The following is a 14011-nucleotide window of genomic DNA, read 5'->3' as shown; positions in this document are numbered from 1 at the left end:
CTATCTCTCTCTTACTCTGTTATCTATCTCTCGTTGAATCCCGCCCTCTCTTTCTCTCTATCTATCTTTCTCTCTCTCTCTCTCTCTCTATCTCTTTCTCTCTCTCTCTCTCTCTCTATCTCTTTCTCTCTCTCTCTCTCTTTCTCTCTCTCACCCTTTCTCTCTCTCAGTCTCCCTTATTCCCTTTTCCGCCTTTCTCCCTCTCTCCTCTCTTTATCTCTCTCATTTTCTCCCTTCTCTCTCTCTCTTTCTGTCTCTCTCTCTCTTTCTTCCTCTCTCCTCTCTTTATTTTCTACCTTCCCTCTTCCCTCTGTATCTCTCTCTCTATCTCTCTCTCTCTCCTCATTTCTCTCTCTCCCTCCCACTGTTTCTTTTCCCCATCTGTTCATTGCTACTCACCGGAACTTAAGTGGTTACAAAATGTGAAGCCCTATGAGGGCGTTTGCAAGTGCGTGGTCCAATTGCGCAATTTGTGAGCTGTATCCGTATCCATGTGCAAGCAATATCAATATTAAGTTCACATTATTACAACATCACAGCTATGCGGGCTGCTGTGGCGGCTTGTAAGCCGATCGGTTGGAGGTGCCATTTGGGAAGGTCATTGCGCAGACAGAGTGGCGCTTGGGTTACCAATGCGGTGGTGCAAGTGGTGCAAATGTGCTTAGGTATAAATAAACTCAGCGCTAGTCAAAGCGGCATCAGTTCGAACACAATCAACTATTCGATTAGCTCGACAGGATGCAGCGCTTCGTTTGTTTATTGGCCACAGTCGTCGCTGCTTTGTGGAGCAGTGCAGCGGGCGCTACGTCGAGGCCCATCATCTCGATCACGCGAACTGCAGTGCCGACACTTCAACGTGGCTACCAGGAGCAGGATACAGCGCGTGCCTTCTACTCCTACGGCTACAGCGATGAGAATGCAGCCAGAGCGGAGTATAGCGCCTTGGATGGCACCTCGCGCGGCTTCTACTCCTATGTGGATGCCAATGGAGAGTTGCAGACGGTCAAGTATGAAGCAGGCGGCCGGGGTGGCTTCAAGGCGGAGGCTAGCAATCAGCCCAAAGCACCCATTGACGACAAGAAGCCGCCATTGCCAGTGAGCGATACGGCTGAGGTGCAGCAGGCACGCCAGGCCCATCTCAGTGCCGTGCGTGAGGCACAGCAGAATGCTGAAAGGCAGCAGCAGCAGCAGCTGGACGAGGAGCAGCCACTGAGCGATGAGGATGCAGATATATTGGAACGTGTGCGTGCAGAGCTGACTTCCATGCTGGCAGAGCGACAGCGAGGCGAGGCTCAGCCACAGAATCAAAGGGAAGAGGCAACAGCTGCTAAGGGGGATAGCAACCAGGCGGAGGAGGCAGAGAGGCAGCGCGAGCGGGAACTGGAGAGAGAGCAGGAGCGCCAGCGGGAGCTGGAGAGGGTGCTGGGGCGGGAGCGCGAGCGCGAGCGCAAACAGGAGCGAGAAAGAAAGATTGAACAGGAACTGGAACGCGCTCAGACCCAAGCACTGCCACGCGCACGTGAGCAGCGCCTGAAGCTGTCCAACGATGCCAACGATCTGCGTCTGCGCACCGTCTACAGCCTGGCGGACATCAGCTCGAGCAGCTACCTGAAGCTAAGCGACCTCGAAGATCGGCAGGATCTGCGTGTGCCAGTGGGCGCCTACTACTCCTACGTCTCACCCAATGCCAAATACAGCGTGACCACGCCCACCGAGCTGAGAACCCTGCGACCCGTGGCACTGAGTCGCAGCCTGGTCTTGAGTAAACGGAACTAGAATCTGTGTGTGTGTGCAAGGACCTGTTGACCCTGGTACAATTCGGAATTAGTTAAACTTAGACTTAAGAATAAATGCATTCCGTGCACCATAGTGCCCCATATATGGCAGTTGTAAAGTGGGATTGGAAGGGAGTTCAGGCGGGAGGCGCTGACTACTTTATGATGGCAAAGAGCTAAGGGTATAGTGGATTATAAGCTACAAAGTTGATAAAAGCGAGAACTCTCTAAAGAGTCTTTAGTATGCTCTAAGGATTTCCTTAGTCAATCCTAGTCTTGCGTCCTCCTTTAAAATAAGATTTTTAACTCCTTTTTTTGGCAAAATTTCAATATTTATTAACAGAAACCAAAAGAAATGAGTTAATGGGAGGAGAAATAGCTGAAGCTTAAGCCGTTGGCAGATATTCACGTGTGGCTGGCGCAGCCTTCAGCAGGGAATTGTATTTGTAAATGTAGCCACTAGCTGGTTGATAGACGTACAGAGGCTGAGACAGGATGTTGTAAGTGGGCTGCATAGCTGATTTAAGGATTGGCTTCGTTAGCTGATTGCGCAGCTTCTCCGCTTCGAAACGCTTGAAGAAGGCTACCTTGGCAGCCGCCACTTCGGGTGTATCCTGTACAGGTGACAAGCTTGAGCCGCCGGCCAAACGTAGCTTGGCTTCTGCATGAGCAGCCAGATGCTGGGCACGCAGCTGGGCAACCTCAGGGGTCTCCTTATTCGGCTGCTGTTGCAGGCTGCTTGAGGTGATGCGAAAGCCAGCCGCATCTGCCGTGTAGTCCACCGTCTGCTGCTCTCCCCGCGCATCCACATAGCTGTAGGAGCCATGGGTCACGCCGTCTGCGGTGCGTGACTCGTGCTTGGAGTAGAGTGGAGCTGTATAGCCATAGGCATACTGGCCATGCTCATCCTGGCTGTGATACTGACTGATGGTGCCTGCTGCCAGCGGTGCGCCATAGTCCAGTAGTGAGCCACCCAAAGCAGCGTGCAGTGGTGCAAGCAGCAGGCAGAGATAAAAACTCAAGTCGAGTGGTTGCATCTTGATCTTGATTTTGGATTCCTTCGTTTGTCTTTTGGGTGGGTTTGTGAAGAGGCGCTGCTAGTGTCGTGGACTAGTACTCGCTCTAGAGAACTCTGTGCGGGTCAGTGGTGCAGTGGTTGGTTTTTATAGGCGCCTTACAGTTACCAAAAAAAAGAAGCTAACTTTGCCATATCGTGCGTTCTTCGGGAAGGTCGTCCAGTTTACTTTCATATTCCCTGTTTTTTCGGGCTCATTGTTTTTGTTGTTGTTGTTGTGGGTCTTCCTCTTGCACTGTTTGTACATAAATATTTTGTCGATTTCAACAAGTTAAGCATAAATTTGTACACAAAAGCCGCAATTTGTTTGCATCTGCCAAGCAAAGGCAAAAGCGAACCCAAGAACTTAATCAGGCCAGCTTTTGCGCGTCCTTAAGGTCAAGGAACCAACTGCTGCCTTTTGATAAATGTTGTTTATGCCGCTATTAAATTTAATTGAAATCAAAATATGCAATACGTATTTATGAAATGTTGCCCGACGAACTACAGCCAAAAAAGTGAATGAGACTATCCGAAGTGGAATTCCTGCTCGATCGATTCGTTTATTGACTGATTCGTTCGCTTGACATTGCAGGCGCATTGTCGAGATATAAAATTATCACAGATATAAAATTGATATATATTAAAGCTCAGATTTTATAAGATATCACATCAGTGCCTCATTTTAGCAGGTCTCTGAGAAGGAAAAAGTTTCCAATAGCTTTTAGTATGAGCTATTTATAGGCAGAGGCATGCATTGAGGCGTGGATGAGGCTGGGGCAGAGGTATAGGTATAGGTGGATGTATAGTTGTAACGTTAGTCATAGGCTTATATAGAAATATAGCATATAGCGTACGCATAAAGAGAGATATATATGAGGTATATAGAGATATAGCTGAAGCCGTGGAGGCATTGCTATAGGTAAAGATACAACCAGAACTAAAGGCATAGATAGAGAAGAGTTTAGGTAGACACAATACAATCAAGGCACAGACGCAGAGGCATAGCAAGAAGTATAGATAGAGAATTGATTAATGATTCCCAACTCTAGCTCTGTTGACCCAAGAAGTCCCTAAACCTTAGACAAATGCATCCCACTGTCTAGTCAACTCTCAATTCAAAGTCCTGACAGCATAGTCTTCAAATCTCTTTATTAGCTCATGAAATGTATGACAAGTTCGCTTCTTAGTAATAGAAACCGGAGCTATAATAGCGTGGAATGCCGTAGACTGACTGCACGGGCAGAATGACATGGGAGCTGGTGCGTGGCACAGAGCGGGCGCTGATCAGCTCGTTGCGTAGAGTTTCGGAGGCGACGCGCTTCAGATGAATCGACTTGGCGGCAGCTACCTCGGCTGTGTCGGCAACGGGAAGAGGCAAGTCCACATTTGATTGACCGATTGGCTGAGCTCCGGCTGATTGTTGAGCCTGCGCCAGATGCAGTCGAGCCGCCTCATGAGCCGCCAAATGGCGCGAAGTGGCGGCGGCAACCTCGACGGCGTCAACACGATTGTTGGCAGCGGAGCTGGCAGTTGCAGCGGAAATGTCATCTCCTGACGCGCTGATCGTACGAAACTGCTGCGGCAAGTTCGTAGCAGCCACATGGAAGCCCTGCTCATCGGCCCTATAGTCCACGGTCTGCAGCTTGCCAGCTGCATCGCGATAGCTGTAGCTGCCCCGCGTGATGCCGTCCAGGCTGCGGACCTCCTGCTTGCTCGAGTGTGGCTCAGCATAGCCGTAAGCATATTGACCCAATACGTCCTGCGTTTGATACTGCTGCTGCGTTGGCGTGACGACAGCGGTGCCTTGGGTCGTGTACACCAATGGATAGCTGGAGTAGACAGCCAGGCCATGAGCCAGCGCCAAGCTGGAGCCCAGCAGAGAGAGCAACAGGAATTGCATGTTGAAAATAAGTTGAAGCTGCGTCTAGAACTCTGAAGTTCTTACTGCATTAGGCTAGTTGCAGTCACATCCTTTTATACCACGAACTGATCGGCTTTACAGGTTCTGGTTGTAGTTCTTGCTTGGGTTCTAGTTACCGCCTTTCGCCCGCTGGGCTTAGTCTTTCTGTAAAGAGCTGGCTGTCCACTTGCAGCGCTGTCATCGTTAACGGCAACTGCCCCGACAGAGGCGTCAATTTGGCTTAATTGTAGCAAGGCTCAGCTCCGGACACTGGACTCGAAGGCAACACTCTAGAGTCAGGCCAAACAGTTTCTTATCACATGCTGGCCCCAGTCAAGAGGCCGTCGCAAGAGGCAGCGAGATCAAGGCCATGACCACGAGCTGTGGAGCTGCAACTGTGCAGCAGGGGCTATGTAAACGATATCCAATTGTCATACCCTGTAGAAGAAAACAGGAAGCAAAAGCGGGCATGATAAGTTTGCATAAATGTTTTTAAGGAGTGGAAGAGAAAGTTATTATAATGTAGGAGAAATATATTTAATATAATAATTTTAGACTGTAAAGAGATTTTTAAATATTAATATAAAAAATAAAATAAAAATATATAAAATATATAGCATAGCTTAAACAGATATTTATATATTATATAACTCTTAAAATATTTTTTTATGAGATAAAAATATTATTATATTTTGAAAATTTATATATTTCTTATATTTATATATTTTAAAAAATTTCAAAATATTTTTTTTTATAAGTAAATCAATTCCAACTAGGGTATCTGCTAGTCGAGCAGGCTCTTTTGTGAAATTGATTACATTTCTTGTTGCTGTTGCTGCCCATTCATGTGGTTGTCTTTAACTGCAACTGCAACTGCAACTGCAACTGGACTGACTGTAACTGATTTAAGATGCGGCACGCATCTTTTTTGCCTTTTTCCAATTGGATGGCTCCCAACGGCATTTCAAGGTGAGCGAAGGCCAAGGGCCACATTTGTCCAGAGCCACGGCCCAAGGTCTTGGCAGTCGCAATTCCAGCATTGCATTTGGTTTATTTTTAGCATATCTCTGGCCACGCATCGCCAAGCTGCACGCTCTCAGGCTCTGATTAGGATTGATAGCTTGTTGGCCAAATACACCTATCTCTCTCTGTCTCTCTCTCTCTCTTTTGGCTGCTTTGATAAGTGCATTTTAATGTTTAGTGCAGTCTAGTTCTATGGCTGCATATCCCCTGCCGCTTGCGCACTTGCTCTTAATCAAAGCCACATCCAATTCAATAATTTGCCAGAATGCTGTAGCATCTTAATGATCTTGTTAGTCCAAGCTGCAGCGCTTTTGCTTGGACGTCTTTATGACCCATGTCCAAATCACTTTAAATTCCAGTTCAGCTGTTGTTTACTTTGCAAATTCCACTCTGCAACTGAGACTCGGCGACTGTCGCTCGCTCCTGATTTGTGCATCATTAGGCATAGCGAAATTCTGAGCTAATTACTTATTGGCTGGAACACACCTTCGCCAAGCCGGTTTCTTTGATTAACTCAGCTTTAAGCTTGCTTCATTCAACTTTGAGTTTGCTTCTCTTTGTTTTCGATATACATCAGCTGAAAGGGTATTTTAGTTTAGTCATGCTGTGTGCTTTGTATATTTGCAGCTGCTTTAAAGTTGTGCGAGAAGTTGTAAGCGGTTTTCTATATTGTCACTTGTGGCTGAATGGAAATGATTCGCCCAATAACTGATTTGTTAGTGAGCAAGAATTATATAACTTTAAGCAATCATCTCATGAATAAGCACAAGGAGAAGAAGAGAATGACTTCAGCCTTTGTGAGTACGTGAAGCTTGGACTGACTGTGCTTAATATAGATAAAACATTTAAGTTATATAAAAAACTTTAAAGCTCTTGTTTATATGTCAAAATCTTTTATTTATCATATAAAACAGATAACTCAGATAGCTGGCATATAAAGATATTTTTATGTGTATACATATATATATGTATATATGTAAATGTTGCAGGTGAGCCATCGACGTGTCGTCGATCTGTAATATAACTTAACAGTAGCTCACGCCCCCTCTAACTCTAAGACTGTGGCAGATACCGTCTTACTCGATTTGCCATAAAGAGTGCCACGCAGTCTTTGCATACATAAAAGAAAAAGTATATAATTGTTATGCAATAGCTATAGATAATATAGATAATATAAATTCCATTTAAAAAAGGAAAGAAAGAAATCATATATTTGGTGTACTTTTTCACAGCTGTCTTTTAATATCTGCTTTCATGATAAGATATAATTAACTAAGCAGAACAATAAATAAAATTTGACAAGCTTTGTTTGTACTCCGCAGCTATATCTAATATAATTTTTATAAAATATTTCAAAACAGACATCTTTACATATGGAAAAAGTTGATCTAAAAATATATTCTATTTATTCTCTAGCTGCATGCCTTCTCCAAAATTCACTAACAGAACAGCCTGGCATATTCTTAATAAATATTATGTTTAAGTTGAATTTACCTTAAAATTTGTTGTACTTTGTAAAATCTTAGCCAAACTCTTAAATTACGTGCGTTCAAATGTTTCTTAATGCCAAACAAAAGCTCATCAATATCAATCGATTATATCCTCAGTTCAATGGGAACAATTTGACAAAAATTTGAATGAAAACTTGCTGTGAAGAGCATTTATGCTTTGACATGCCTTAGCCAACTATAAGTTCTCCTGTTTCACATACTCTTGTCTAATAGTCTTTCGTGCTTGACTTTGTATGACGCCATCGGAGGCATTTGTCCAACATGAAAAAACTAGTCGAAAATGGGAATGACAAGTCGCATAAATCATGGCCAGCAGGGATTGGGCTAGGTTTTGTAATAAATTAACTCAACAAACAGTTGTGTTGGTAAACACGCTCTAGGTGTTTGATTAACTTTTCCTGCTTCGTTTGACCCGAAACTTAAAGCCAGGCTATTTCCTATCAGACGAGTTCAAAGAACTCGCTCAGCACTATTTTTGGGCTGTTGTAATCATTGGATCTCACACGATGTCATTTGCATATCAAAATATATACAATTAGCTGCTGCTGAATGAATAGCTAATCTTTCCGCAACTCATGAGCTCATTTTAGTCAGGCACTTGTGGTCACTGCCTCATCAAAGCATCGAGCTCCGTCTCACTCTCCCTCTCGCTCTCACTCTGTCTCTTTCTATTATTTGATTCCCTCTCACTTATTGTGTTTGTTAATTTTGTTGTCAAATTTCACGCATCGTTTTCTAATTTCTCGACTCACACAACAAATTGACCCGCTCAATAGAAAAAAGCTCACACTGAACGCTTTTTCACGCTCTCAGCTGCCGTTTCTCACTCAAAACAAAACGCAACTTGAGTGGAATTTCTGGCGTTGATAAGGCAACTGGCGTCATTTTTGATAAATGATTTTTAGTCTCTTCACGCTCTACTCTTTGGCATTTATAAATTCTATTTGTTTTTTTTTAGTGAAATGAAGTCATCGCATTAAAATATACAAATTATATTTATATGTATGCATAATACGTATACGCACAGTTGTGCCTGAGGGCTGGAAGTTTGTTTTGGTTGGGAATAGTTGGCTGTTTGCTGGCCATGATTTATGTGCTAGCTTTTAGCTGACAAATTCAACAGTTTTGCTTCACGTTCTTTCAAAACGAAAAAACTCACTCAGTTCACACAAATATCACTCATACGCCGCTTGGCCCCCTTGATGGCGCTGGCTGCGCAATTTGACCAAACAGTTGAGTCTCGACAGCGACGGCAAACGCGCGCGCAGCACCGTAATAAGTTTTCCAAAAACAAAAAGTAAACAAGTTTCAAAAAATTTGAAAATTTTTCTAAATTTTTTTAAGCAAAAAAAATGTAAGTTTCAAAAGTTGTAAAAATTGCGCCTTATCGAATTTAGTCAAAATTGAAAACTGTTGAGTGCGTATTGAATAGTCAGTGTTATGTGTACACACACAAATACAGTTATATATATTTTTGTGTGTGGTTATGAGTACACACAGCATCAGACTTATAATCTCTTTCACTGACAACAGAATTTCCCTTTGTTGAAATTTTCAAGTGCTGCATGACCCATATTTCTCTGCTCGAAAATAGAAATTTTTGCTGCAGCGTTCCTTTTTTTTCTGTAATATACACAACAATGCGTAGCATCGTTTTAGGCGACTTTTCCCGCCTCTCAATCAGACATTCGCGCGCTCTCTCTCTCCCCCCTCATTTGCTTCCGTTTGTATGTATGCGGCGCTTGCGCGTTCCTGTGCTCCTGCTCCATAAGGAGCGCGCGGTCTGGGCAAGTGATGTCATCTAGAAGCTGCTGCTACTGCTGCTGCTCTGTATGCAGCGGCAGAGGCAGCGTTATAAGCATAGCTCCAAGGGCTGCTCAGAAATTCATGTATGTTTACATATATATAAATATGCCTATGCCTAGGCCTATGGCTTTGCCTCTGCCTAGGCCTCTGCCTCTGTCGCTGCCACTGTCGCTGCCTCTGTCGCTGGCTCTGTCGCTGGCTCTTCCTATACCTCCACTTATGCTGCGCCACAACTGACCCCCAGCTCAATGTTGTTCGTATTGTATTGTGTGTGACACCCTTGACACCTACCCCAACCCTCTACCTTCCGCGGCCCGTTGCCCCACGCCTCCTCTGCCGTGCAGTATATTGCGTTTCCTGTTTAAATGCGTTGCGTTTCACATGCCTTTAATAAATATGCATTGGAGCGCCTAGTATTTCATATACTTATCGTATTCAAAATTGGGGCAGTCGTTCGCATTGTAAACTATATCTATACCTCTATAAAATCTCGCAGTCTTTATAGCCTGTAATAAAGAGAGGGCATAATATAGTGAATGTCTGCTTTAAGAAATTCTGAACTAAATCTTTATCAATATGAAGTCATTCTCTTTCTTTATGCTTTTAGTGAATAGATTTTTTTTATATTTTGTAGCTAGAAAAATAAGGTAAACGATGAAATATAGTTTCTATTCAATACAATACAAAGCACTCTTGCCTAGGTGGAATAGGTTCCCTTTCTTGACTGAAAATGATGAAAAAGTTATATTACACAGGGTAGACAGATTATTTATTTAGAGTATTTTTACAGGGTATCTTCTAGTCGAAATAGACTTAGTTTACTCTTGGCTTTTCTAGCAAAGAGATACATATAAATTAAAAGAAATTAAGTGCTCAATCAAAATTTATTGACATTGATAGTCGTTCTATACAGGGTATCTGGTAGTCAAAATCGCCTTAGCTTACTCTTAGTTATTCTGAGACACACAATAATAAAACAAAATGCGAATTATGCTCAATTCAATCCTATCAAAATTGATAGTTTCCATGTACAGGGTATCTTTTAGTCAGCCTTTCACGTCTATCACTTAGTTGTTACGTCTGCCTGCCTTATAGAATTGGAATTCATATTGTTCTCCAATTTTGGCTAAACCTAATTAATATATTGGGATAGCCACGCGCTCGAGATGCGGATGTTGCGAGATGAACGAAACCATTTATATAGTCATGTATATATATATAGATATACGTACCCATATAGCTATACATATATATGTATATTGATGGTCTTGCCAGCCAAAGCGGATTATGAAGTATCTTTTTCTCGATTGTATCTTAGCCACGTTTCTTGCCCATTTGCCAGGCTTGTTCGAAGCGCCTTTTGTCATGTTTTGCGAGTTTTTTGTTGTTTCTTAAGTATTTATGGGTTTCCAATTACCACAACACAAAAGGGCTACGAAACAAATCATATTAATGGGCGTGGCAGACACGCAGTGCTGTAATTAGTTTTTACACTTGACATTTGTGGAGCTGAGTAAGTCGCACTTAGGTGAGCAAGCCGCACAACAAAACAGACAGCGTTTAGCATTAGGTAGAAAGTAAGAATAGCAATACAGTGACTACGCGCTAAAGTGCACTGATTCTGTCTATGAGTGAGTAACATCTGCTCGAAACTGTATGAGAAATCAGGGCACCAGACAAAGGGAAGGAAGTCAATGATTTTGTGCTTAAAATAAATATTTTATTGTCAACATTTCAGCTGTGTGTGGGCTTAAAAGCGCGCTGATTTACAATATATGAGTTAATCATAATATAAAATATTATATAAATATGTTTAAATATTTCTGTATTTTAATAAGAATTTAGAGCAAAAGTTGCTTAGAAATTTTATTCAAAATTTTGAGAGGCGAACTTCTGACTGAAAATTATTCACAATTTCAGACAGTTTATCTAGCATTACTAAGAATATTAATAAATATATATATATAATCTATCAAATTTATAAACTAAATTCTAAAATTATTTAACTAAATTAAAAAACATAATTTGATAATTGCTTTTTAAATATTATTTTATTTTAGTCATTAAATTTGCCTTTGAAGTAAGAGCACATATTGGGACCTGCAAGATTTATACGCTTAAAGAGCTGTTCGCTTAAGGCATGGCTTGTTCATTAAGTCTTTACTGTGAGAATTGTTTTTCACATAAGAAGAAAGATTCTTATATATATATGCTCCTATAAGCCCTTAAGAAGTGATCTTGGGACTTGCAAGATAGTCAGACTTCAGCTTAGCTGCTCACCGAGGCTTCACTCTAGCTAGCTTATCGCCTGAGCTAGCTAATCATATAATATGATTTCACAATTGCATCTCTATATACAAATATATATATTTACTTAATTTGCCTCACCCAAAAAGCAAGCCCCGAGCGACGTAATTGCGGCGCGTAATGTTGATGACATAAGCCATGCGATTTAGACAAAGTTCCCCTTACCCCCAATGAAACGTGCATTGCGACGTATATCTATATAGTTTATATGGCTTATATAGTTGTCGATGCAAAAGTCAGCAATTGTTACGCTCCATGGATCGCTGTTCGATCTGCGCTGTAACCTTGACCCAGGCAATCTTATCGTCAGCTCGTCGCATTCAATTATCTGGATATGGAATCTGGTTATGCTTCAGTCTCTTCCTCTCTTAACTACTTGCCTTCCGGGACGTTATCTTCACTTAAATTATGCTCGAGCAGCTACCACAATTCCGTCGGTCTGCAGTTATGTATGATATTTGTGTATATAGCTACCATATAGCTGTAGGTTCCCGAATAATTAATGATCGCTGCTCACGTTTTATTTACTGTTTATTGTTATCGATTTGTGCGGGCTCGACACAAGTCTTAACATCCATGTTAAACATGACGACAATTTATGCTATCCGCTGTCTTTAACTCTGAAAATATCCAAGCGATTTATATGCCTTTAAACCTATACTAGGCCTAGAGGGCAAAGCGAAACGGTTTGTGTTGCTGTGGGTTAAATTAATTGATTGCCAAGCGAATATCTGTAGCTGCCATTATCTACGGGCTGTGCACTGCGAGAAAACTAAGAGTGAATTGCTAATGTTAAAATGATCAATATATATGGAATTTATATTATATATAGAATTTACTGATGACTTTGGATTTATATGTGGATAATTAGATAGATAATTGTAATTGTAATTTGAAATAATAAGAAGCTGATTGCTATGCCAGAATTTTAGACCAAGCTATGGAAGATTTAGAGTTGAAAGTAAGATTAAAATTCTTTTTATAGGCAACTATTTATGGATTACTTTGGCTTTCTAGCAGAATGTATGCGTATAGCAATCAGTTTCAAGATAAGAAATAGTAATTTAAAATGATCTACAATTTGTGAGTCAACAGATAATTTGCTAGAATAGATTCTGTTTTAGCTTAAAAGTTTGAAAGTACTTTTAAATGTTTTTCTTTTGCCAACAGCGACAACTGTTCTGTTTGATTTATCAATTAGAATTGAAATGGTCGCTAATGAGCAAATGTAATTGAGCTACGAGAGCAGCTCTTGGCCATTCGTTGCGAACAACCTTCCACAGTTCATTAGCGAGCAGCAGTTGCGAAAGCTCACGCAGCGCTATTGTACGCTCGAATGATATCATCGGAATAGAGAATATATGTATATATACACACAATAACAGCGTAGTTTGATAAGCTATCTCTATATCAGGCAGAGAGATATATGCGTATATATAGCGTATGGGAGCAAGTGACATCGGATTTCGATGTGTATAAAGCTATAGTCCGATATAGAGACAGAGCTAAAGCAAAATGTTAATAAGCGTCGTGGCTCACAGGTGAACAACTGCGCAGCAACAATATATGTATATTCATATGATCTGTAGATCTATAAACTGAAACGTAATCTTCACTTTTGCAGAGCCAACAGCATGACTGAGGAGACAGCAAATGGCAGCACTTCGGCGCCCGTTGAGGAGCTCGGCCAGCTGGCTCTGGAGGAGACCGCACCGAAGGTCACTTTTTCGGATCAGTTCAAGGCATTCTCGAAGTTCGGCGATACCAAATCCGATGGCCGGCAGATAACGCTCTCGCAGAGCGACAAATGGATGAAGCAGGCGAAGGTGTTCGACAAGCAGATCACAACCACCGATACCGGCATACACTTTAAGAAATTCAAGGCCATGAAAATAACGCTGCCGGACTACAACAAATTCCTCGAGGATCTGGCCAAGACGAAAAAAGTGGAATTGGCGCAGATCAAACAGAAAATGGCCAGCTGTGGAGCACCAGGTGTGCTGCAGGTGTCCGTAAGTATAGCGCTCCTGAAACTATAACTAAATTGAGACTATATATTTGTAATTTATCCGGCAGGCTGGCAAGGCAGCAGCAGCTGTGGATCGCTTGACAGATCCCAGCAAGTATACGGGCTCTCACAAGGAGCGCTTCGATGCCACCGGCAAGGGCAAGGGCATTGCTGGACGTCGCAATCTGGTCGATGACTCTGGCTATGTCAGCGGCTATCAACACAAGGACACCTACGATGGCGCCCATTAATTAATCCCACAAGCTTATCCACTTCTTCTCATTCACTCACACCGTAAACTGATCTTTTGTCTAATTTATTTTTGTGTTTCTACTGATGGCACCTGAGTTCTCTCTTTATCCTTTCTCTAAAATATAAGTTGTGTTTTAAGTGCATAAAATAAATTTATAAACTTTTGTATAATTTACATTTTTCGTTTGTTTTACTGTCACATTTCTGCATACGCAACGGCCCAAAAGTTCAAAATCAAAACGAATAAAACCTTTACACATCCAAATCAAGTTTATATATCGTATGAATAGATTTATAAAATTGAAATTTTTGCAAGCATAGCACAAAACTTTTAATAATACACTTTACAAAGTTTAATATTAATAATAATAT

The 14011-nt window shown here is 41.8% G+C and overlaps 3 protein-coding genes across 3 annotated transcripts; 2 read left to right on the top strand and 1 right to left on the bottom strand.

The window, feature by feature from the left end:
* Positions 1–738: 738 nt before the first annotated feature.
* LOC111604720 lies at positions 739–1789 on the top strand. Its single transcript, XM_030223764.1, has 2 exons — positions 739–1365; positions 1498–1789. The coding sequence occupies exons 1-2, from the start codon at positions 739–741 to the stop codon at positions 1774–1776; spliced, it is 906 nt and encodes a 301-aa protein (XP_030079624.1). The 3' UTR covers positions 1777–1789.
* Positions 1790–2161: 372 nt separating this feature from the next.
* LOC111604703 lies at positions 2162–4751 on the bottom strand. The gene is made up of 3 exons (XM_023322876.2): positions 4030–4751; positions 3826–3883; positions 2162–2843 (listed from the first exon to the last, which is right to left on the bottom strand). The coding sequence occupies exons 1-3, from the start codon at positions 4730–4732 to the stop codon at positions 2162–2164; spliced, it is 1443 nt and encodes a 480-aa protein (XP_023178644.2). The 5' UTR covers positions 4733–4751.
* Positions 4752–12708: 7957 nt separating this feature from the next.
* Positions 12709–13760, top strand: LOC111604666 (TPPP family protein CG45057). Its single transcript, XM_023322827.2, has 3 exons — positions 12709–12920; positions 13004–13391; positions 13456–13760. The coding sequence occupies exons 1-3, from the start codon at positions 12895–12897 to the stop codon at positions 13636–13638; spliced, it is 597 nt and encodes a 198-aa protein (XP_023178595.1). The 5' UTR covers positions 12709–12894; the 3' UTR covers positions 13639–13760.
* The last annotated feature ends 251 nt before the right edge of the window (positions 13761–14011 follow it).

Source organism: Drosophila hydei, unplaced genomic scaffold (assembly GCF_003285905.1).
Source record: "Drosophila hydei strain 15085-1641.00,03,60 unplaced genomic scaffold, DhydRS2 tig00000283-arrow-arrow-pilon, whole genome shotgun sequence".
Lineage (NCBI taxonomy): Eukaryota > Metazoa > Arthropoda > Insecta > Diptera > Drosophilidae > Drosophila > Drosophila hydei.
Note: the sequence above shows the minus strand (reverse complement) of the source record. Positions and strands in the feature narration are given on the sequence as shown.

What these genes read in the sequence shown, in the direction of transcription:
- LOC111604703 (XM_023322876.2), bottom strand. Translation starts at nt 4,732, where the DNA reads ATGCAATTCCTGTTGCTCTCTCTGCTGGGCTCCAGCTTGGCGCTGGCT. An exon ending in TCCACGCTATTATAGCTCCG is followed by an intron (nt 3,884 to 4,029) that starts GTTTCTATTACT and finishes TTGGGTCAACAG; the next exon opens with AGCTAGAGTTGGGAATCATT. An exon ending in ACTTCTTGCTATGCCTCTGC is followed by an intron (nt 2,844 to 3,825) that starts GTCTGTGCCTTG and finishes CCCACCCAAAAG; the next exon opens with ACAAACGAAGGAATCCAAAA.
- LOC111604666 (XM_023322827.2), top strand. Translation starts at nt 12,895, where the DNA reads ATGTTAATAAGCGTCGTGGCTCACAG. An exon ending in ATAAGCGTCGTGGCTCACAG is followed by an intron (nt 12,921 to 13,003) that starts GTGAACAACTGC and finishes TCACTTTTGCAG; the next exon opens with AGCCAACAGCATGACTGAGG. An exon ending in CAGGTGTGCTGCAGGTGTCC is followed by an intron (nt 13,392 to 13,455) that starts GTAAGTATAGCG and finishes TTTATCCGGCAG; the next exon opens with GCTGGCAAGGCAGCAGCAGC.
- LOC111604720 (XM_030223764.1), top strand. Translation starts at nt 739, where the DNA reads ATGCAGCGCTTCGTTTGTTTATTGGCCACAGTCGTCGCTGCTTTGTGG. An exon ending in AGGCGGAGGAGGCAGAGAGG is followed by an intron (nt 1,366 to 1,497) that starts CAGCGCGAGCGG and finishes GAACGCGCTCAG; the next exon opens with ACCCAAGCACTGCCACGCGC.